At 36.7% G+C, this 23,283-nt stretch overlaps 1 protein-coding gene across 1 annotated transcript in view; it reads right to left on the bottom strand.

Annotated features, from left to right (window-relative positions):
- The window catches only part of LOC134746526 (potassium voltage-gated channel protein Shaw-like), a 224,299-nt gene that overhangs the window by 58,536 nt on the left and 142,480 nt on the right, over window positions 1-23,283 (bottom strand). The window contains exon 8 of the mRNA XM_063680938.1: window positions 21,429-21,638. Coding sequence (XP_063537008.1) covers window positions 21,429-21,638 — 210 coding nt within the window. The remainder of the gene's footprint in view (window positions 1-21,428; window positions 21,639-23,283) is intronic.

Genomic DNA, 23,283 nt, shown 5'->3' with positions numbered 1-23,283 from the left:
GAACTTCGAGTCACCAATTTGGCGAGAGGTCGCACAGGATCGGGAAAAGTGGCGCTGTCTTGTGTCGGAGGCCAAGTCTCATTTTGGGTCGCTGAGCCAACGGAGTAAGTAAGTAAGTAAATAGCATGTGTTGCATCATCTTAGAATCAGTATTAGATAAACTATATTTTTTACAAAGTTGGTCACCCTGGTGTCCATATATTTTTTATTCAAAAGTCAAAACTGAGATAACTAGCTGCAGCAGATTGTAAGTCAAAATATGTTATAAATATTATGAAATATTGTATGTTTTATGACGTTGTCGGATTATCTGTTTTAATTTAATCTGTTTCGATCCTGGCATAGACAATAAGGCAGCACAATGGGCTCAGAATATCCAGATCGAGTCCTGATTTTTCATAGTCTGATCTTAATACATATTGTGCAAAACAAGGAAAACGCGAGCGTATTCAAGAAGTCTTTATCTTGAGGCGTATTTAACAGATATAAGGAACAGAGGAGGGGTAACTGGTAAAGCACCACACTAGCTGGTGAAGGCTCTCTTGATTGTTCAAAAACTGATGAGAAAGTTGCATTTTATCCACATATGAGTGGTTGATTGGCGTTTGTCTTGGTTACGGCTTCTAAAGGCCTAGCCAAGATAACAATCCTACAATAAGCTGCAGACAGTTGACCTGCCAACAAGTTTCCATGCAGAGGGTCACATATCTCTGCAGCTTACTTGACTTGGATAGACGCCAAAGAAAAAGAAAAAAATAATAATTTTCGAGTGGCCTTTTCTTTCAACGATTGTGTTCGACTCTGCTACCTTCTGTTAGCAATACGAACAACGCCACAGGACGGTGGTAGTTAGGAATTCACTTTGTTCGAACTCCAGCGGCAGACAAAGGAAATATGGAATCGAGTAATGAACATTTCCGCGCTTTAAGGGAGTAAGCAAACGGAATAGAGTAACAGGTTCATACCACCGTGTTGTGACACTGCTTGTATTTTTGTTTGGCTGGACGCGCAGTAACACAATGTGGGAAAGGAGCCTTGGATATCTTTAGAAGGCCCTTTAAATTCCCGCATTGTATAATTTCGTTATAGGTTACTGCGTACGAAATAAGTATTAAATGCAGTGTGTGTAGTATCTGATGTCTGTTCGAATAACTGAGTGAGTCAGACTTAAGTTTTTAACTTAAAAGGCGCGGTATAAATTCATATTCTGTTCTGTTTCTTAATTCCTGCATCTTAGAGCAACTTCAATAACTCAGTTGAAAGGATTGAATTTTAAACTGAAGTACTTTCAACGTAATCTATTTTTTATCGGGAGTAAATTGCGCTTAACCCCCACAGCAAAAAGAGGGATATTATAAGTTTAACTGTGTGTGTCTGTCTGTCCCCTCTTATGGCTCCTCTACACGATGGCCCAGCGCTGGACCAGCGAGATGGCCACGCGATGGTTGAGAGCACACACTATGGAATGGGCCACGTGCAGATGCGTACGAACCATCGCTGGCCCACTACCTTTGATGTGCGGACGAAAAACCATCCCATTGCCATGCCGCCGCACCATAAGCCATCCGACACCACTACTCTCTCTACACGCTGGCCCATGTTAGTGGGCCAGTATGATGGTTAGACGAAGTCGCAGCGCAGGAAGAAGCTAAAGTCTGTTTTTTTATTCCGTATACTACAATGACAACCACAAATGTCAAACGTAGAAATAATGTTTAAAACAAACAGTGTTGATCTTTGATTTCGGTTTGTGAATAACCGATAAATATAAAATTAATTTTCAATTCAAAATAGACAATAAATTAAATCTACTCGCTACATGATAGGAAATAAACAATAAATTAAATCTACTCACTACTTATCTAACATTAAAACATTTAAAAAAATACATTGACGTATCGTCGACCTGACGCAACGCCATTTTGCTATTTTTGGTTTACGTATTCGACATTCGTTACTTTACTCGTATAGTGATCGGATGTATTCAGTGCGTTTTCTCTCGTCTTCATCGACAAATATAAGTACCCTCCCAATAGTTTATTTTCGGTTAGTATCGGTTGTAGCACACCACTATTTATAAGACGTAAAAAACTAGCAACACATGGAATGTCATTTTAGTCTACGGAATAAAAAAACAGACTAGTTGCCTATAAAGATCATAGTCATGAATCCTACACGGCTCTCTTTTAAGTTCTCGGTACAAAAATCAATTAAATAACTAGAGCATTACATGAAATTGTTTCCTTTATATAATTTTGCAAGAAAGTAGTGCGGATGTTGAGTGGATGGGATGAGACGCTTTAGTTTTATATTGGCTTAGCTGGCTCAGTGGTTAATGTGTAAGATTTGCTAGATGTGGTCTTTTGGGACATTCCACAAAAAGGTGTACTTTGTCGGGGACCATCATACGTATGGCAGACTTTAATAACCTTCAGAAATCTGTAATATACCGTTGAATAAAAATTTAAAGTATCATACCGAATATCGCCTTCTGAACCTTATTAGAAGTACCTAGATGTAATGTTGTCACACGCGTCGGGACGAGTGGGACAGCATATACGATCTCTTTAGTCCAGAACTCCAGACGGGACCTCGGGTTATCTCTCGACTTAGCTTAGGGATGAGAGGACAGAGGGGCGAATAAAGAAACACTGATTTATAACTATATAATCTATGGTCTTTTATGCCGGTTTATTGCTAGAGGTAAACTTACGCTAAGGCCTACGCTAGTACGCACGGGACGGGATCCCTTATTCAGGATGTTAATGACGGACGCGAATCCCTATTATATTCGCGACAACTATGCGGAGTTGTTCTGATCCTCGGGACGGTCGGCAGGGTCAGCCTGACGGTATACGGGAAGGGGATATGGATTACCGAAGGGTAGAGTGACAGACGCTTAACCACACGCCACGCTGCTATCCCTTCGGGCGGAGAGATAGGATCTCGGGGCAAGAACAGTGTACTGAGCGTCTACCACACTCCAGCACTATCTGTCCTCAAGGGAAATGTGTAGATACCTCTACCAAAGGTACCCGTGCCGATGCGTGACTACACACCGCTTAACGTACCTCGGGACGAGAGGGGAAGGGGGCTCTGGGTGCAGGTGCGTGACCACACAACGCACGGCCAGAGTGGCAGTGCCCCTAGCAGCCCATCCGTGACTGCGAAGAACAATTTTGATTATGAAGAAAGTGAATTGCAGGTATTGCAGTAGTAACCATGCCATTCGATTTGACAAGTGTCAAGGATAAATCAGAGTTTCGGGATTTGACGGAAGTAGTCTAATTGTGTAATTTTATTGTAAAATAACCATGCATATTGCATAATATACTCGTATTAAATAATTTAAAACTATTTCTTTTCAACACAAAAAAGAACGGTAATCTCATTAATTCTGTAATGAAACAGTAAGTATAGTTGGTCAAACCAAATTGTCAGTAAATAAGAACAAAAAAACGATACTTATCCTTTTCTTTTGGGTCCTAGTACTAGTGTAAGACAAAGATAGTATGATTCTCTCTCTCTGTGTTTGAAATGAGACAGTCCTTTGACTATAGTTATCATTTACTGTATGCGTGGGGATTCCCCTGAATCAACCTGTATTTATATACCTACAATCTTACAAAGGGTAACTTTGGCATTTCTAGAACAAAGTATTGATATCTACGGTAAATGGATTTGGCAGGACGGCAATGGGCGGATTCCGCTATACAAAAGAGGAATACTGAGCACCTACTCAGCAGAGATTTTTAAAAGCTCTAATTCTCTGAGGGACCGTCAATTCAAAGAGTTTGGTATAATCTTATGAAATACGATATGTATGCTCTCTTGAATTTAATGCACGTTAATTTTAAGGTTTAAGAGGCCGTAGTCGATTTTGGAGCAAAAATGTAAAATTGATAGATTTAGTCGTTGAAATTATACACGTTTTGTTACGTAATATCTAAATAATAAGTATTGATTTCTATTAGCACGTCTTCTCATCTTGCCTTTTAATAATGAGGTCGCGAGCGTGCGTCACCGGTAATGCATGAAGAGAAGGGGCAGTTTTTAAAAATTCATCAAAAAATCATGGTGATAAATTATACAAATTGATGTATAAGAATAGTTTCAGCAAGTGTTGTAGATTATTTAAGCATTAAAATTACGTTGAAATTAAGTCGATTTTTAGAGAAATTGTCACTTGTTTTGAAGTAATTTCTGGAGAAAATTGATTTCGTCTAACTTTCTTTTACACTACTTCAAAGTCATATTAATAAAAATGTAGTCTGATAAACGTCATGTACAGGATATGTGTAATACAAAATTACCATGTTTAGCAGTCCAAACTTTACGAAATTTACAAATAAGAGCGACAAAATCAGTGCTTTACGCGCGTTTACCTAAACGTCCATCAGAAAAGCAAACATTACTAATTTAGTGAGTCTGTTTTTAAAAAATTGATCTGATGAAAGGTAAGATAAGAAGACGTGCTAATAGAAACCAGTACTTGTTATTTCAATTAGGTAATTAAAGGTGTAAAATTTCACGGACTAAATCTATCAATTTTACATTTTTGCGACTAAAATCGACACCGGCCTCTTAACCGATATTTGGAGGCATTTATTTCATATATTTTTTAATATTTTTTTTTTCATTATTATTCTGTTATGGTTTAGAGGCATTCCTCTTCAGTTTTAGGTTTAGTTAAAAGCTTACACTAAATACCTACTAAAATGAGAGAGAGAGAAAAGAGATGAAATATTTTTTACAAAATTTGACTGTCTTTAATTGATGAACGGAATACAATTTCAGGAACAAATGTTTGGCAAACCCGTTTAATATTTAAATATCCCCATCAGTCAATCAAGCGTTTGACAGCCACTGTAATAACATTGCAATCCCCCTAAATTTACAACAATAATTAATCTTTCAAAAACTTCCAGAACGGCCCTAATTAGTGAAGACAAATAGTCGAAATTCCTGGAAGGAATCCGGCAAAAATTTGAGAACTTTCATTGTTGTCGAGTATCCAACCCTTTGAATGATGTGCTCAAAATACTTTGGGTTCAAAGTTGGATAATGTGGGCGGGGAAGCGATATTGTAATTTTTGCAGAATGTATTATTTTCGGAACAGTGGAGGGCCCTTTCTTTCCTAGTCATAATGTGGCCTGCCATACCTTTATTTTTGCATTAAATTTACTTTTTAAAGGGGCCCACTAACTATCATTCCGCTGGACGATATCAGTATCAGTTGTTCGGAACTGTCAAATTTTTATTCTTACTGACAGGCCGATATCGTCCGGCGGACTGATAGTGAGCCCCTTTAGACTAAACCAGTATTAGGTACTGCAGCAAATAACGAGACATTACTGCCGCATATGTGTAAAATCCGGGCAGCAAAACCGTTTTGACATTAGCGGCAGAAATGCAGTCGGCATTACTGTAGAAAATATCAAAAAGTCATTTTATCATGAAATTCACATTACATTTCACATTGGCGGCAGTAATGTAGCGCTGCAATACTGCAGCAGTAATGCTGGTGTAGTATGAATCCGATTTTGCTTCGGTACTTATCAACAAAATCGTATTATTTCTACACACATGTGATGTTCTCTCTTTGCCATAAGGACGCTCTGACGGGTTATTCGTATGAAAATACAAGCAAATTTCGTTATTATGGTAAACGTCAAGGCACCTTTTATTTGGGAACGTCACATATTACAACATAATAGGGGGATTTGAGGTTGTTTATGTGGTGGTGAGATACTAAAACGCACTATAAGGCTTCTCTTGCTTTTATGAGCTTTTTACGGTTCTTGTTAATGGTATTTTGTGCTATTATGAAAATCTTAACGACTTTATATTTTAGAGTGATTGCAAAAATAATATTAGTCACCAGTGGTAGAGGGTCTTTTCTTAGCAACATTGTAAGTATTTGGACTCTTGTTTCCCATTTCACTCTCTTGTGATCCCAATCAATTTCCAAAATCAAGATCTCTAAGTACCTTTGGTGGTCATTGTTTAGGTAAAATTTACACTGATTTAAACTTTCACGATTTTTACTCATTATTATTTATCTCCACGGGACTTAATCGCGTAAAATAGTTTTAAAATTCCGAGACCACGGGGACAACGCCGTCCTCGAAACGTCGGAGGTACATTTTAAAACTATTTTACGCGATTAAGTCCCGTGGAGATAAATAATAGGTAAAATTTAGTCCTTTTTTGGGTTCCTATTACTAAGACTCCTCTGCCCGTCTGTCTGTCCGCCTGTCTGTCACTCTGTCTGTCACCAGGCTGTATCTCATGAACCGTGATAGCTAGGTAGTTGAAATTTTCACAGATGATGTATTTCTGTTGCCGCTATAACAACAAATACTAAAAAGTATGGAAACCTAGATGGGCGAGTCCGTTGATCTGTCCACCTTGTTGGGCTACGGCCTCTAGGTCGTTACTGTAACACTGTATTAGTGTATAATCTGAGTGTTAAATAAACTCTAGTATAAATATCCTTGGTATATTCATAACGTGTGGTCAAAGGACAAGCGACAGGCTGAGCAATCACCAATTACATTGATTTCACGGCCCATTGCCTCCGTATTTGTTTTGGAAGAGCGCTGACCAGTCACTGTGGCAGTAACAGTACGACTGTTTTTTATATAGCACGTCGGTGGCAAACAAGCATACAGTCCGCTTACAATACTACTAAAAAAACGGCCAAGTGCGAGTCGGACTCGCGTTGCAAGGGTTCCGTACATTACACAATTTAAACAATGTATTTTTATGTGAAATATCTTTAAAAAACCCGTAGGTGTCGGATCAAAAACTAAGTAATTAAGTCCGACTCACGCTTGACTGCACATTTCTATTTCTAATAGGTTTTCTGGTGATCTATAGGTAAAGATCTATTTTGTGTATTTTTTTCAAAATTTTTGACCCAGTAGTTTCGGAGATAAAGGGGGGGGGATGGTAATTTTTTGCCTATTTTCTTGAATAACTTCTAAACTATTTATCTTAAAATTATAAAAGAAATATATTTGAGATTCTAACAATGAGCTCTTTCATTTAATATGTAACACGATGTAGTTTGACAAACTTTATTTTTTAATTTTCTCATTTACCCACCAAAAGTGACCCCCGTGGGTAAAATTAATTTGTTTACGTTACATGTCCGTCTTTGGATCATAAACTTACATATGTATACCAAATTTCAACTTAATAGGTCCAGTAGTTTCGGAGAAAATAGGCTGTGATGGACGGACAGACAGACAGACAGACGGACAGACAGACAGACAGACAGACAGACAGACGCACGAGTGATCCCATAAGGGTTCCGTTTTTTCCTTTTGAGGTACGAAACCCTAAAAAAACAATTTAAAAGAAAACAAAAAGTTTTTTTTACTAATATAGGTCATAGTTTACCTATGCGAATGCGAATTATATTCCAGAGAATTTTGTATAATTACTATTCAAATAATTTAATTCCTAATTTTGTTATTTCTCATATTGTTCAATCGTCTGCTGTGTCCACAAAACGGCCCTTTGTCTCCACCCCCTTCAAACATGTCCTGATGTGCTTCCCCGGTACAAGGTCGGAAAGCTTTGTCTGTGAATGACAGCTTTCACTATTTCTGACAGACACGGGGGTTTATAGAAGCACAAATAAATTAGGGCTCTTAAGCCCTAAGGCTCACAGGCCCTAAGACATAGAACCTGCAATGGGTTTGGTAACTTTCAAGGGTTTGTCAGAATATTCTCATATCCATAACAAATCCAGTTCAAATTCACAACCTTTCATTACACTCATTACAATCAGAATATGCCTCCAGTTTTTAATTACAGAACGTATGCAACGATGCAATTAAGCTATTTCTTATAACAAGCCCGCCAATTTTCCGCCGAGATTCCTTTTATAATATCTTTGTTATTTTGTAAATAATATTTCTTGCGTACAGTTCACAAGTCTTTATTTAATTAGCTTGGCTTTCAAATTGAGTTTTCAGCAACAATCTTGCCCTGAAAGTTTTGATGTACAAGTATGACTTTGTAATTATTTGAATACGCAATATACGAAGAAAGGAGAGCGCGTTTCAAAAAACTCTGAAAATGCTGGTAAAAACCCCTATACCTAATGGATGTTGTAACAATAATGAAAAGTATACCACAAATCTTATAAAATAGGTTTTAAAGAAATTTCGCCTTATTAAATCACATTTACAATCGGGTATATCGCGAATTTATTTTGTTACCTTTATTTACCGACTTTTCTACACAGGTTTTACAAATCTCTGTCTTGACATTTTGCTGGGACGTGAGGTTAGCCGCGACCGTGACCAGTGAAACCTGTGTCGAAACGTCGGTAAATAAAGGTAACAAAATAAATTCGCGATAGACCCGATTGTAAATGTGATTTAATATGTGTTCAAAACGCGAAAGTTTTAAATGTTAAATTTTGCCTTGTTGTCTACGATTGGAGAAAAATAACATACCTAGTTTTAATTTGGTTATAAAGTTGAAATCAATTTCAGCATCTTTTATTAAACGCTTGAAAAACATACGAGAAGAATAATTAGTTACATGGCCGAATAATATGTGGCCGAAAATTTGGTATAAGTGAAACTTTAAAATATACTCCAAATTTCCTATTACACGTTTTATGCTTGGTGCCGTTACTAGGTATATATTTTTTTATGAAATAATATGTGTGATCGCTGATCGTTTGTCTCCTCTGTTATAATAAAATGCAAAAGAGTGAAACAAACAACATGAAACAATAAAATTTTATTTCTAACCATTATTGAATCGTGTTACATAAACTTCAACCATTAATCGAATTCACAAACAAACCAATATTTTAACGTAGTTTCCTTTGTTCTCCACAAAATCACGAACTTAAAACAAAGAGATATCTACGCTCGAATACAGATCGTATACAGAACAAATAAAACCTTTGTATGTTGAATAGTTTGAATAGTGCTCGCTACTGGAGGCATATTCGGGTATTCCTATTATTTTTATAATAGCGACCCGCCCCGGCTTCGCACGAGTAGTTTAACTAATTTACACAAAATCTTTACAAATTATATATATAAACCTCCCTCTTGAATCACTAGTTACTAAAAAAACCGCATCAAACTCCGTTGCGTAGTTTTAAAGATCTAAGCATACATAGGGACAGACGGACGGACAGACAGCGGAAAGCGACTTTGTTTTATACTATGTAGTGATAAGTTCATATAAATAAGGTAAATTATTTAATGAAGTAATTACATATAAAGTTTGCATTGATGATAAAAATATATAAACGAATTTCTATAATGGTCGTCAAAATCAAAATGAAAAATTATTAATCCCAATAAAATGCAAGACCGAGGTAGGTTTTAAAGCCATCTGCACTTATTTCAAATGTTATCTAACGAGCATGCATGCTGCATTTGAAAAAATAAAGTGCAGGCAGTTTTTTCTAATGGAATTCTATTGATATTTTGTATGAATAAATTGACATACAAATAAGACTTAAATCCTAGTGCATCCCGGACTGGTTTCTAAAATATTATGTGAGTTAGATTAAATTAAAATAAAATTGTTTCTTTTTTATCTGAATTTGCCTCCTAAATACTGGCTGATTGTGACGCACTTTATGTAACATAAACTTTATGGACGGTATAGAAAGGACGACAATCTCTTATGGCAGAACTATTGCAAAAGTGACCAGCTTTCAGCTGTAAATAGGTGGCGCTAGGTAGGCTCTGGGACACGAGTATGAGAGGCAACCAATAACCCGACTAAATTACGTAGGTTGTTTTTGGTATTATTTCGGTGTATGGTGGCGCCGCCTAATTACTGTTTTTTTATGGACACTTTTCATACATAGAGATTTTGCTCCTTTATATAGTCTCCATGATAAAATTGCTCCTTCTTCAGAAAATGGGGTTGGCAACTGTTTGCAGAGATGGCGCCATCATAGCTTGCCCCTTTTTCTATGAGATTTGGCTTAAAGGGGTCGCATCCAGGGCATTAAAAAAACAAAAAATTGACACAATTCTAGAGATTGACAGGGCAAGCTATGCTGGCGCCATCTGCTAATTATTTCGACCGGCCAACCCCATTAAGGCGTCATTTGCGCGAGAGTAGCTGAGATCCTCGCTCTGGGTCGTATCTGGTTCAGCAGGTATCTATTACAGTTCAGCGGGGAAACGCAGCGGGAATAATGGGGACTTGAGTCGGGTACGATCCAGGGCGGATTATTTTAGATTTAATTCTATAATATTAATTAACGAAATTGTATATAGATTATTTATGTTTTATAATTAATTGCTATTTTTAATTTCTTAGTTTTTAGGTATTTATTATTAATGTTATTTGTACTAGTTGTAAGTTGACACGTAATTAATTTTAATCCAGGGTGTATGTTATTTTAACGAACAAATAAAAATATTGTCAAAATTATTACTCACTTTCTAACAATACAAATGACTTCTATTTTGTATTTGAATAAACCAGCGAGCAGCGGCTAAATGTTCGCATCATTGCCAAAGTTGAGAAGTACAACATTTTCACTTATCTACTAAAACGCGATTATCCAACTGATATGAATTCACACGTCGCTCCAGTGTATGAGAGTGATAGCGCTATATGCGTATATAGCAATGTCCTGCTCGCACACCGGGTGTGACATGCGAATGTGCATTCAATATGAAGACCGCCTAACTGTAACCGAACTGAAGTTTTATCCCGAAGCACGACCTATTTTTATAAGTCGAGGTTAAAACTGCAGTTTCTCTCAAAAAAGTTCTCTATATCAATCGATACAATACAAATCCTCTTTATTGCACAACCTCAGAAAAAAATGTACATGGAAACACAAATAATACATGAAGACAGAGGTGACAACAGGCGGCCTTATCGCTAAAGAGCGATCTCTTCCAGACAACCTTTAGGTAGTGGAGAAATGACACACATAAATTAACCAATTAGGAGGTGCAAAAAACTATTTTAAAATAGCATTAGAAAAAAAAATCTATTGGCATATTATTAATTAAAAGTAAATTTTAATTTTCAATATCCAGAATATTTTTTAATATTCTGGTGTGGTGTGCATAATCTACAAATATCGCTAAATAAGCTAGACATAAATTCGGTACCCTGATCCGTAATGATGTCGCTAGGTACGCCATATCTTAAAATAAAATTATCTACAAAAGCTTTACTTACAGATTCAGTGTCTTTCCTCTCTTAAGGGTATGCTTCACAAACTTAGACAGTTCGCACTGAATTGTTATTACGTACTTATAGTTATAATTTTCAATTTCTAAGGGTCCTAGAATATCTAAAGAAACTCTTTCGAAGGATAAGCTATTGGTGTTTTTCGTATAACACCACCGTACATACCGAGACGCAATACACGCCATTCGAATTAGTTTTCGGCAAACACTGTCGTTTACCGAAAATTTTAATTTCTTCTGTCGACCCTCTCTATAATCATGATAGTTATCCTAAAGAATTTAAGTATAGGTTACAAAGAGCTCAGTTAGAAGCTAGAAATAATTTAATGTCTAGTAAAGTAAATAGAAAATTAACGTACGATAAGAAAATGAATTCTGTACAATATAAATCAGGAGACTGTTATAAAACCAAGTAGGTAATAAATGTGATTGTATTTATAATGGACCTTACAAGGTCATAGAAGATATGTCACCAAACGTTAAGATATTAAAAAATGATCAGGTGTACATAACTCATAAAAATAACACTAAGATGTATTTCGAATCTAAGTAATAACTAGCAATTATTATATTCAATTATAATTAGTAAAAAAAATGTAAATGCAACTGCGTGTGTCACTTTTTTTTTCTTCCTTTGTGGGGGTGAAGAGTAAATTACCAGGGAGGTGTACTATATGCCTCATCATCATCATCATCATGTCAGCCGATAGACGTCCACTGCTGGACATAGGCCTCCCCCAAGGCTCGCCACTCCGACCGATCCTGTGCCGCTCGCATCCACCGAATTCCCGCGACCTTCACCAGGTCATCGCTACACCTCGTTGGAGGCCTACCGGCAGTTCGTCTTCCGGACTATATGCCTAAATTAACATATTACCAGTAACTATACGTTACTGTCTGCAACATAAATATGCGACGCACGGAATTGCATAAATACCATGTAAGCAATAATAGTCTATAAATAACTAATTTAGATTTACTTACTCTCTCTTTATACTTGACTACCGATAATATGTATAACACATCTACGTTATGTTTGGTTTTACTTAACAACTCCATTCGGCTCCCCGTCCCAACTTATATGACTGGTGGAACAACCGTTTACAGTTTAAATTTAAACTTAATAAGATACCTAACTATGTTGCATTGGGGTAACTTCGAAAGAGGAATTGTTTTGAAAATAGCAAATACCTACTAAACAAAAAGCACTTTTTACTGTAGCAGCAGTCAGCAAGCAAGTGAGCATTGCAGTAGCTTAAGGAATGCTACTAAAGCATTAAGTGTCTCTGGTTTTATACATTTTTGCCATTTTCAAAATTACCCCGCTTTCGAAGTTACCATTATATATATAGATAGAAAGATGATTTTTTTGCCACAACAAGGGTTTTTTTACAATAGTTTTTACATACTTATGCTATTTATACTTAACCTAGACAATAAAATTTATGTATAAATAAGCTCAGATTACATATCTACGTACTTTACTTTAGAGGTATAGGAAAAAAGTAGGGGTGGACATCGCGAACTATGGTACAAAAAACTTTAATTTTATTTACATGTGATTGATATTTGGAAGATTCATCAGGGGAAATTAGCATTTATTTAAAAAAAATGCGCCTAAGTATATGTATGTTGGCAGTCCTTGATCCCAGTGGAAAGTTTAAAAACGCGCGTCCACGTACTAAGTGAACAGTCTGCCCTATCAGCCAGACATTGAAAAAACAAAATCGTTAATCCATTATATTTCGCTTTTGACAAATATCTTTCGATAGCAACTCGCACGGCAATCGTTATGAATGATTAGGTCCAAATAGTTTGTTTAGGCAAAAAAATTACCGCCAAAAATGATAGATTGGCGAGTTTCTGTGGCTACTGATAAATCTCAATTTGAAAAAACAAAAATGGGTGAATTATTATTCAAATGATTTATTACTTTGTTTTTTAATAGTTACACTTGACTGATTGCTCACGGAAGATTGTTTTAATGAATATATTTTTGCAAAAATTACGGTATTTTGACGCGCAGCCAGTAATCACACACACTGCTGCATCAGAATGTACGCAAAACATAAGATATGATAAGATAATAAGTATTATAAGTAGGTACTATTTAATAAAAAAAAATTACTAAAACCCCTACGCTGGGTATATGCGAAACAAGTCCATTTTATGCCAAAAATGCCAAAAGTACTGGATCGATATCTATCAAACATAGCTAAGAAACTTCACAAGTAAACTCGCTTTCACGTAAAAAAATCGCATCGAAATCGGTCTATCCTTTAGAAAGCGACATAGACAGACAGACAGACATTGGCGTCAAACATATACCTAACACTCCTCTTTTTACGACGGGAGTTAACAACTTTAAAAACAATACACATAAGTTTTTCGTTCTTCATGTCGATATGATTAAAATATTATAAATATTATGATATGACTAAAAATATTAAAGGTCGACTTTAAAGTATTTACAAGATGATATGTACATGGATTTAGCTACAGGAAAACTTAACACTTACATCATGCACTGCTGTGACAGGCATGTAATTAAGACTGGGATAGGATAGGGAGCTAGTGTATGCTTTGAATTTATTTGTTTTATTAATAGGTACCAATTTTTCGATTGCAATTTTAATTTTATATTTGTTTTTTATTATTTTTATGACATGTGTAAAAACTGATTATGAGCCTTGCAGCTTGGAATAAATGTTTATTTTTTTTAAATAAACATGTTAATAATTCTGACGTCCCATAACAGTAAAAAGGGTACATCTGTAAAATAAGCCACTTACCGAACCAGTGACCTATTCGAGCGTCTGGGTTATAATGGGAAGCGGGTCAAACAGCTAAGACCTAATTTGTATCTAGGCTAGCTCTGAAGCGGGAAGTAAGTTAAATAAAATACGGTTATGTTCTGTAAGTCTTGGGTAAAATGTCTAGCGAAATAGAGTTTTTTTTATTCTAGGTACGTATTTTTTGTTTGTATTTTTTGACATTTAGGTACCTGGTAAGAGCCCCTTACTAAGAGCATTTAGAGTGGAACCAAGAGAAGTCTGCAACGATTTTGATAGCACACGCAGTGCAAGTGTTATTTTAAACGTCAACTTCTATTAAATTAATATTAAACCGCAGCCAAATAACACTAGACCCTACTAATAGTGTTGTGTTCCTGCCGGTGAGTAAGGTTGCCAGAGCTCGAGGGAGAGGAGTGTTAGGTTCGGCAACGCGCATGTAACTCCTCTGGAGTTGCAGGCGTACATAGGCTACGGAGACTGCTTAACATCAGGCGGGCCGTATGCTTGTTTGCCACCGACGGTATTAAAAAAAATAATGACGTATAAATGACACTTGCACTGCGTGTGCTAGGAAAATCGTTGGATACTTCTCTTGATCTAACTCTATTTGTGTGTTTATTACATCTGTCCCTAAGTTGTACATGTTTTTTGTATGTACATAATATATAAGTATATATAAATATTTATCAATTATATGTACAGCCTCTAGTACCCACAACACACGGCATATTGAGTTTACTGTGGGACTAAGTAGGTCGATTTGTATTTATTTTATATTTTCTATTAAGACGACGGTGCTCCAAAAACGTGTTATTCTGCCTAGAATATTATAGAAAGAAAAATTCTCATATTCATATTATGGAAAGAGAAATATCTATTATAGATAGTGAAAAAAAAATAGAGGTACCTGTCAATATTTTTAAGCAATTTACGCTGTTTTATAAATAAGTAGGAACATTTTGAAGTAAAACGCGACTAGAGGATAACTCAGATTTTTTTCTGACGGAAGTAACGCTCAGTAATGACACACGCACAATAGGACACACGCCAAAGTGCCAACATAGGATAAACGTCATCGTCAAAGAAGTTTTACTAAAATCGCGCGTAAAGATTACACGCAGACACTTTTTTTTTAGGTGTCCTAACTTACTCGTTTAAAAAAAGTAAAAGGTCACGTTATATTGTCATAAATATTTGTCACTTACATATTCTACTCTTTAATAACCATCAACGCATCGTCAATAGTCAATACGGATGATTCCAAAATAAGCATGCATTAATATTGCGCCGACATTTCCTCGTTGATTAACAATATTGAATCAAGCGTCCAATGCCACTAGTGATGTGACATTTTATAATAGTTACCTCAACTTACTTCATGTAAAAACTGTAATAGATGTCATATATTAAAGAAAAAGTGACGAAGCCCTCCAGTGGTGAAGGCCGGATTCGAACCGGCGTCATTAGCTATCGCGGCTAACGCCATGAACCCCTAGGCCACCCCGCCACTAGGCCGCCCGGCGGGGTGGCCTAGGGGTTCATGGCGTTAGCCGCGATAGCTAAAGACGCCGGTTCGAATCCGGCCTTCACCACTGGAGGGCTTTGTCACTTTTTCTTTAATATATGACATCTATTACAGTTTTTAATTTATATATAGTAGTGTGACTACTTAAAAAAACACAAATCAAAATATTTAATAAAATAATTTGATTTGTTCCCAAACTTGTTTACCTCATGTAAACTTTTTATGTTTATCTTAAGGGTCCCCGGCAAACTCGGTTCTCCATACAAACGTAGTTACGGTCTCATTTTAAAACTAGTAGCTAGTTTGCTCTGAAACTTTGTACAACTATGTCTGTAATTAGTTTATTTAGTGTATGTTTAAATACACTTTTCGTCGGGTAGTCACACAAATCTCTGTTTGGACATTTTGCTGGGACATCAGTTAGCCGCGACCACGACCAGAGAAACCTGTGTCGAAACGTCGGTAAATGTTATTTAATATGTGTTCTAAACGCGAAAGTTTTAAATGTTATAATTTATGTAGCTTCAGATAATATTGTTAAAAAATACAGCGAATTTAAATTTGTTATAGAAAACTTATTTTTGTTTTATACACTAGAGCTATATAAACTAATTTCAGACCTAGATATACCTCATGTCATTGTATGTGCAAAAAACTTATTGATACGAGCCAGGATTTAAGGCCGTAACCTCCGGTTTGAAATTAGGATGACAGATTCATTCGGTCACCGCACCGGGACCCTATTACTAAGACTCCTCTGTCCGTCTGTCCGTCTGTCTGTCACCAGGCTGTATCTCATCAACCGTGATAGTTACACAGTTGAAATTTTCACAGATGATGTATTTCTGTTGCCGCTATAACAACAAATACTAAAAAGTTCGGAACCCTCGGTGGGCGAGTCCGACTCGCACTTGGCCGGTTTTTCAATTATTTGACAGGTTGCATCCTCCTCCTCGTGGAGTTAACAGAATTATCACGTTAGCCGTTGGAAATTGTTTTCAATGACGTCTGCAAAAGAAATTACCCATATGAGGCAAACCAACCTGAAATCCTTTTCCCATCCCTAATTTCGCCGGTCCGTATAAATTTGCCCGAAATCCAATAAAGTTTCTCTGAAATAAACCTGTCCCGACGCGTTAGCATTAAAATTATTTATAGATAGGTCGTCCGCAATCCAGACAGTGGACAATTCCAATACATAGCTGTACCTAGTACTAGTTTTACCATACCTCCCATACAACTTATTATTAATTAAGTAAGAAAACTTGTGTATGGGCTGAGCACTCCAAGCTTAGGTAATTATTTATCTATGCATGAACCGGCTCCTAATATTGAAAGATTATTAAATTGAATAGTCTACGATAATATTGTCTTCGGTTACCGCGATAGCTACTCATGAAATAAAACTATGAAAACGGATTATATCGCGTATATTGAATTTATAATACATCCCGACTCCTACTACGATAAATACATAATAGTCTGCAGCGGGACTTATAATACCTATATCCTCAAAATATTCCCAATTGCTATCATTAACCTAAAACAGTATTGACGCAGTCCCATAGGTATCGTTAAGGTTAACATTTGCTTTGTGAATTTGTAACTATCTCGGTTAGCTTATTCATAATCTAATCATACGGTTTAACGTAATTATTCGTCGCTAATAATTATGTTAGTTAAATCGTATTCGTTTATATATGTATTTAAAAAAATTGTCACACGAATGTTTAATTTCAGTCATGTCAAATATCATATGAACTATACACTGATTTAAACTTTCACGTTTTTTACTCATTATTATTCACAACGACGGGACTTAATCGCGTAAAATAAGTTTTAAATTTACCCCCGACGTTTCGAGGACGGCGTTGTCCTCGTGGTCTCGGAGAGTCAAATTTCATATTAACTATTTCAGAATGTAATTTTAAAATGAGACTCGGTTAAAAATACAATTAAAACTAAACATCACCTTGAAAACAGACAGCAGTAAACGTTTACAAAAACTTTTCATCAGTATTAAACGCCGAGAATACATCGACGTACTAAACAATATTTCGAACGACGCCTCGGGTTTTAGAGTAAATGAAGCGAAAGAGCCGATGGAGCGGTAGATACAGGCCGTGTACTATGCCGAAATGTGTGTATGTATAACATAGTTCTATACTTTAGAACTCGTATCCTTAGATACTTCGGTCACGTTACGCGCAAGGAAGACGACGCCATGGAGAGGCTTGTTGTCCAGGGCAGTGGATGGCACAAGACCCAGATTGTGGCCCTCAATGCGATGGACCGACCAAGTTAAAGCTCTCACCGGGTCATCTTTAAATCTGTGCGTGCGGAATGCAGTAAATAGAGAAGCATGGCGGGAAACTACGAAAAAAGCCGTACAACGACCTCAATGACCACGACTGCTCTGACAAGAGTATCCGACTGAGCAGACACTTTAGAAGGAGTCATAAAATTACTCAGTTCATATAGATGAACAAGCGGACCCCGGGCTCCCATGAGCCCTGGTAAAATGCCGGGATAACGCGAGGAAGATGATGATATGTGACGTTTTCAAGCAAAAGGTACCACATTGTCGATTGTCGATAAGGTTGATTTCAAATTGAAGCTAAATGGAAATAACGCCTTATTGACAACAGACAATAAATACCCTTTTTTATTGAGAATGGCACATATTATAATATACAAGAGTCAAGTCAAAATATTCTTTATTCAAATAGGCCTAGCAACAAGCACTTTTAAATTGTCAAGTTTTACAAATATTACCTTAATCTAAATATCAGAGCGATTTATTAATGCAGCTATTAATGTTCTTAAAAACATTGAATTATTATAGATATGTCAAACTTAATAATAAGAATTTCACACACTTCTTGATTTATTTTGACATTTAGATTTTATTCTAAAAACATTCTAGACAAGTATTTTTTAAACATTTTTTTTATGTTTGACTATCTTTTTGTAAAATTCTTAGTATTTAATTTGATATGTATAATAATTAAATATTATGGAATAATTTTAACATCAATAAATTGCTCTGATAATTAGCTTAAGATAATAACCTATCTTGACATCAAATAGGTCAAAGGGAAAAAGTTTCGCTGATGGAAGTTGAAAGGTCAAGTGCCAATTAATCTCAGGTCAATTACATTAATTAATGTTTGGCTTGTAACAGCAGCTTAGTAATTATATGTGACTTGTGACAATATCAATCAAGGACATGAATCGAGAGACCGATCGGAAATATATTGATTTAATAGTATTTTATACAATCGTGGTATAATGGAGAGCTTTACATTGAATACCGTGTTAGTTGTGTAGCACGAAGCTTGCTGAGTAGCCTTATTGGGTATGAGATTGAAAACCTTGATTATATCACTATTGTATACAATACTTTTTCTACGAGTTAACAAATATAATACTTTAAACTAGTGGAATCATATAGGTAAACAAACCACAATATACAGCTTAAGATACACGAGCAGCCGCGATACCTTCATACTCGTACGCGCTCCGGCCGCCGGGGCCCGGCGGCGTATTTACAAAAGCTAAACTCACGCTATTTCAGTCACGACTCAGATTATAATAGGGGAGCTTTTGTTTATGCATATTAGTTAACAATAGTAAAAAAAAAACTTTCGCCTTTCGGTAAAAAATAGTCACTCAAATGGATTAGCTTTTTGCTTACATATTTTCAAATATTATTCACGACAAAACCTAGTCGGGTTGGTCAACGACACCTTCTCTTAACTCATGAGCTACATGATAGCATGATACTTGCTCCTTGCTAAATTCAATTTTTAGACAGATTTTCTTCTTGGCCAACGTAGCCTATGGAGACTAACAAGCAACGCTAAGCGGTTTTCGTAGTCTATAGATGTTGCTGTATTAAGAGTGTTCTGCGACATGCGCGTTTCTGACTTATGAAGCAATTGTTTCCAGTTTCTACTATACAACCTAAAAATAATAATTAATTTGAGCTATTGTTTTGTTTCGTCCTCTTGACCGCGGCGAGCTGCGATTGGTCAATTTCATTATATTTGACTAAACCGTTTCGAAATGAATTTTATAGTTGAGTTGGGTTAGGTTAGGTTAGGTTACATGAAAAGTATCCAATTACAGTTTGTTATACGAAATCATAATTCAACCATTATAGTTGTCGAGTAGAAAAAATAATTTATATTAAATTCTCGCATAAATATAGTTACTAAAATTTAAAGTGACGTCCGGATGTCAGCTGTAGCTACACGGCATCGGCATCGTTATTGCCGCCGCTATGTCATTTTCCAAACACACTTTTTACAAAGAGATATGTCTCTAAAACAATAACTCTTGCAGGTATCTTTGAACGCAAACTGTCGAGATATCCCATTGTTTCGTTGTTTCATACGCTACTATTAATGGTGACAGTACATACCTACCTACTTATATATCTATAGTACTATAGTACTATAGTCTTACGTTGGTTCCTTGGCAGAAGGGCCGGTGCCTCTTATGGGACGCAACGTGTGTTAGCACCTTTGCCCCGTCCCATCTGAATCACACCATCAGTACTGCTGGTTCGGCTGCGGAGTATGCGGCCAAACAGAAGCATATAAAGTACTCTGCCTTGGAACCAACGTATGAGTTCATACCGGTGGCGGTGGAGACTGCAGGATCTTGGGGTGCGGAGGCTAAGGAGTTTGTGTGGCAATTGGGTCGGCGACTGAGGGAAAGGGGTTGCGATCCTCGCTCCGGATCGTATCTGGTCCAACAGATCTCCTTAGCAATTCAACGGGGCAACGCTGCCAGTGTCATGGGGACTTTTGGACCGGCTACGTAGTATTACGGCTATTTAGTGTTTAAGATTGACAAAGCCTGTTGCGGATTATATCATTTGTTAGTAGGTGACGAAGCCTGTAGCTGATTTATTGTTGTAAGCACTTGACGAAGCCTGCGTTGCTGATCATGAACTATGTGTTGTATATAATAAATGATTTTCATAGTACTACCTCCCAAAATTTAAAGCCGATAAAATAGACTTCCGGAAGTCCATTGTGTTGATATTTCGGAAGCGCAATTTCACGCCAGGTTTTCTTTCCTACCAATTTCAATTCAAAACTTTTTAGGCTTTATCCAGGACGGCATTCAAACTTTACGTATTGATTTTATTTAGACAAAACTCGCAGTGCATCTCACTCGTACATATATTGGTACAAGCGAGATGCTTTACAAGCAAAGTCAAAACTTCATCAAATTGGAACAATTTTAAATGTTCGAATGCCGCTCTCGAACTCTTCTATCCTTATTTAAGTTTCACACTTGTTTACGCTTCAATGTTTTGAAGAAGAAAGTTTAAATTGACCGAGAAACGGGCGCCTGCAGCGAAATGTTAATGCATTCTACCAACTTATACATGCGTTTGGTATCGGCACTTTAGTTGAGGTGTTACTTATACTTTGTACGTGGAAATCTGAGTGACAAATTTTGCCGAGTGCAGCAGTAACTTTGCGCTTCTAAATTGCTAGCCAGGTTAGGCTTTGGCAGGTGATGGAGACAAATATTTGGCTCAGAGCTACGTTTAAATGAGTTCTTTTGTAGCAAGTTGAAAAATAACACCGGTGGTGTTGACGTAAATACATACTTTAAAAAAAACATAATGTTTATGGCAACTTTCCCCATTAAAAATGTCTTTAATGGGAAAACAAACTTACACACTATTAGTACTTATATAAAAACACTTACAATTTAAAACTTTTAACACTAATAACTGGGATCAGGGAGGAACACGAGACAAGATGGGTTATTTAGCCCTGCCTATTACCACCTCTACCCAGTATTTTGGCAGCAATCCAGGCATTCAGACAAAGTCCTAAGGAGGATATTATAAAACGTATAACTAAACTGACCTGCGTATGCGAGTAGAACATGGAGAAATTGGAGACTATCACAGGAACGGGTAGTGCGATGGTCAGCACGCCGGCCAACGCGCACAGCGCGCCCACGAACATGCCCAGGTAGGTCTTGGGGGCCATGTCTCCGTAGCCCACCGTCGTCATGGTGACAATAGCCCACCAAAGGCCCAGGGGGATGGATTTGAACTGGTTCTCTGGGTTGTCCTGGAACATGGTGTACTGATTTGACAATTAGAATTAACTTGTTGTGAATAAGTTCCATAATTAGCCAAGCAAGCTACAATCATGGTAAGATAACCATTAACCAAGTTTCATTAATTTCATGATATTTTAGCTTGTCGTTTTAAAATGAGAGCCTAACTTTGATTGTATGGGAGCGGGTCTTTGGCGGAGGGTTCATGATACTTTTAAGCTTTAGGTATGTTAACAGGAGATACGTGAAATCATATTCTAATGTCAGACCTAAATCCAAAAGATCACTATATATAGGTATTCTATAAAACTAATCTATATTGTTGAAGATTGTGAATAGGTCCTATTTTTGCCTTTTTCGAGTACTTAAACACTCAAGATTTATCACAAAGTTAAACAAAATACTAAGAAACACCCTTAACAAAATAAAATTATCAATTTTAATTATTTACAAACAAAACACGGTGCGACTTGACAACGCCTGTAAACCCGAACGGATTAATATTAAGATTTAATTTAATCTTTTACACGCAGAAAATCATTATTTCGCCGAACAACATTTTCATTAATACTTAAAGCACGTTGGAAATTACACTGTAATCCTAATGGATTAAATCTCATAATGGATTGTACTCAAGCACAATGCTTGCTTATGAGAAGCGACAACGCCTCCGACAAAGTTTCTAGCAGTCTCCAAGGCCGATTCTAATTTTTATACACAACAATCTGTTACAGTTTACATCTTGTTATGATACGACCGTAACACGGCTCGCAGGACGACGCAAGCGTCGAATGGCAAATCATGGCCGTTCAAACATTTGGTCGATGCAATGTAGGTATTACTAAGAATGGTCTTGATTTACTGCTCGTCGCTTGATACGTGGCCTAAGGGCGAGCGAAATGCATAAAGATAATGAAACGAGTAACAACTCTATGACGCGGTCTTCTCAAGGTCGCGTCAAAACAAGATCACCTCGACAAGTTTTTAAATCGGAATCGGCGTCCCGAAGTTGCCCAAACGTATTATTCCGAAGTTTTGTGGCAACATGAGGAAGTTGTATTAAGCCGGTAACATAGGAACCAATATAGAAGTTGCATTTTTCTTTAGTTTCTTGTAGTGCATTCTGGGAAGTGCAGTATTGCAGTCTGAGAAGTTGATGTTAGCTTTGACATCTTCAATGACTTATTGCACTAAAATACGCGTATGATATCAAACTTTTAAATTTTAAGAGCCACTATAAATATTGTTGGCACAAAACAATATTTGTAGTCTCTTTTTCCCACTGTTGGGATAAGGCCACTACGAGCCCAATCTAGTGAGTTAAAAATTATTCTTATCACAAATTATTTTCAAAAATCGCAACTAAATAGGTCGATCCTTTCTGAAGATAATGGGAACATGCATTTGTGCGCACAAAAACACACACAAACAGCCTTATCACATATACCGTCTCCGTTCCGTCAAGGGAGTCAAGGGTGAAAATAGAATAGCTTGCTTTTTATTAAACAGAGAGACAGACAGACGGAGAGAGTCGCACCATAAGGGTTTCTTTTGTACCTTTTTGGTACGGAACCCTAAAAATATGTAAGTACTATTAATGTTGACATTTTAATATGAAAGCTGCTGAAAGGTTCAGTAAATAAGAGGAAAAAGAAA

Source organism: Cydia strobilella, chromosome 13 (assembly GCF_947568885.1).
Source record: "Cydia strobilella chromosome 13, ilCydStro3.1, whole genome shotgun sequence".
NCBI lineage: Eukaryota > Metazoa > Arthropoda > Insecta > Lepidoptera > Tortricidae > Cydia > Cydia strobilella.
This window is presented reverse-complemented; position numbering and strand designations above follow the sequence as displayed.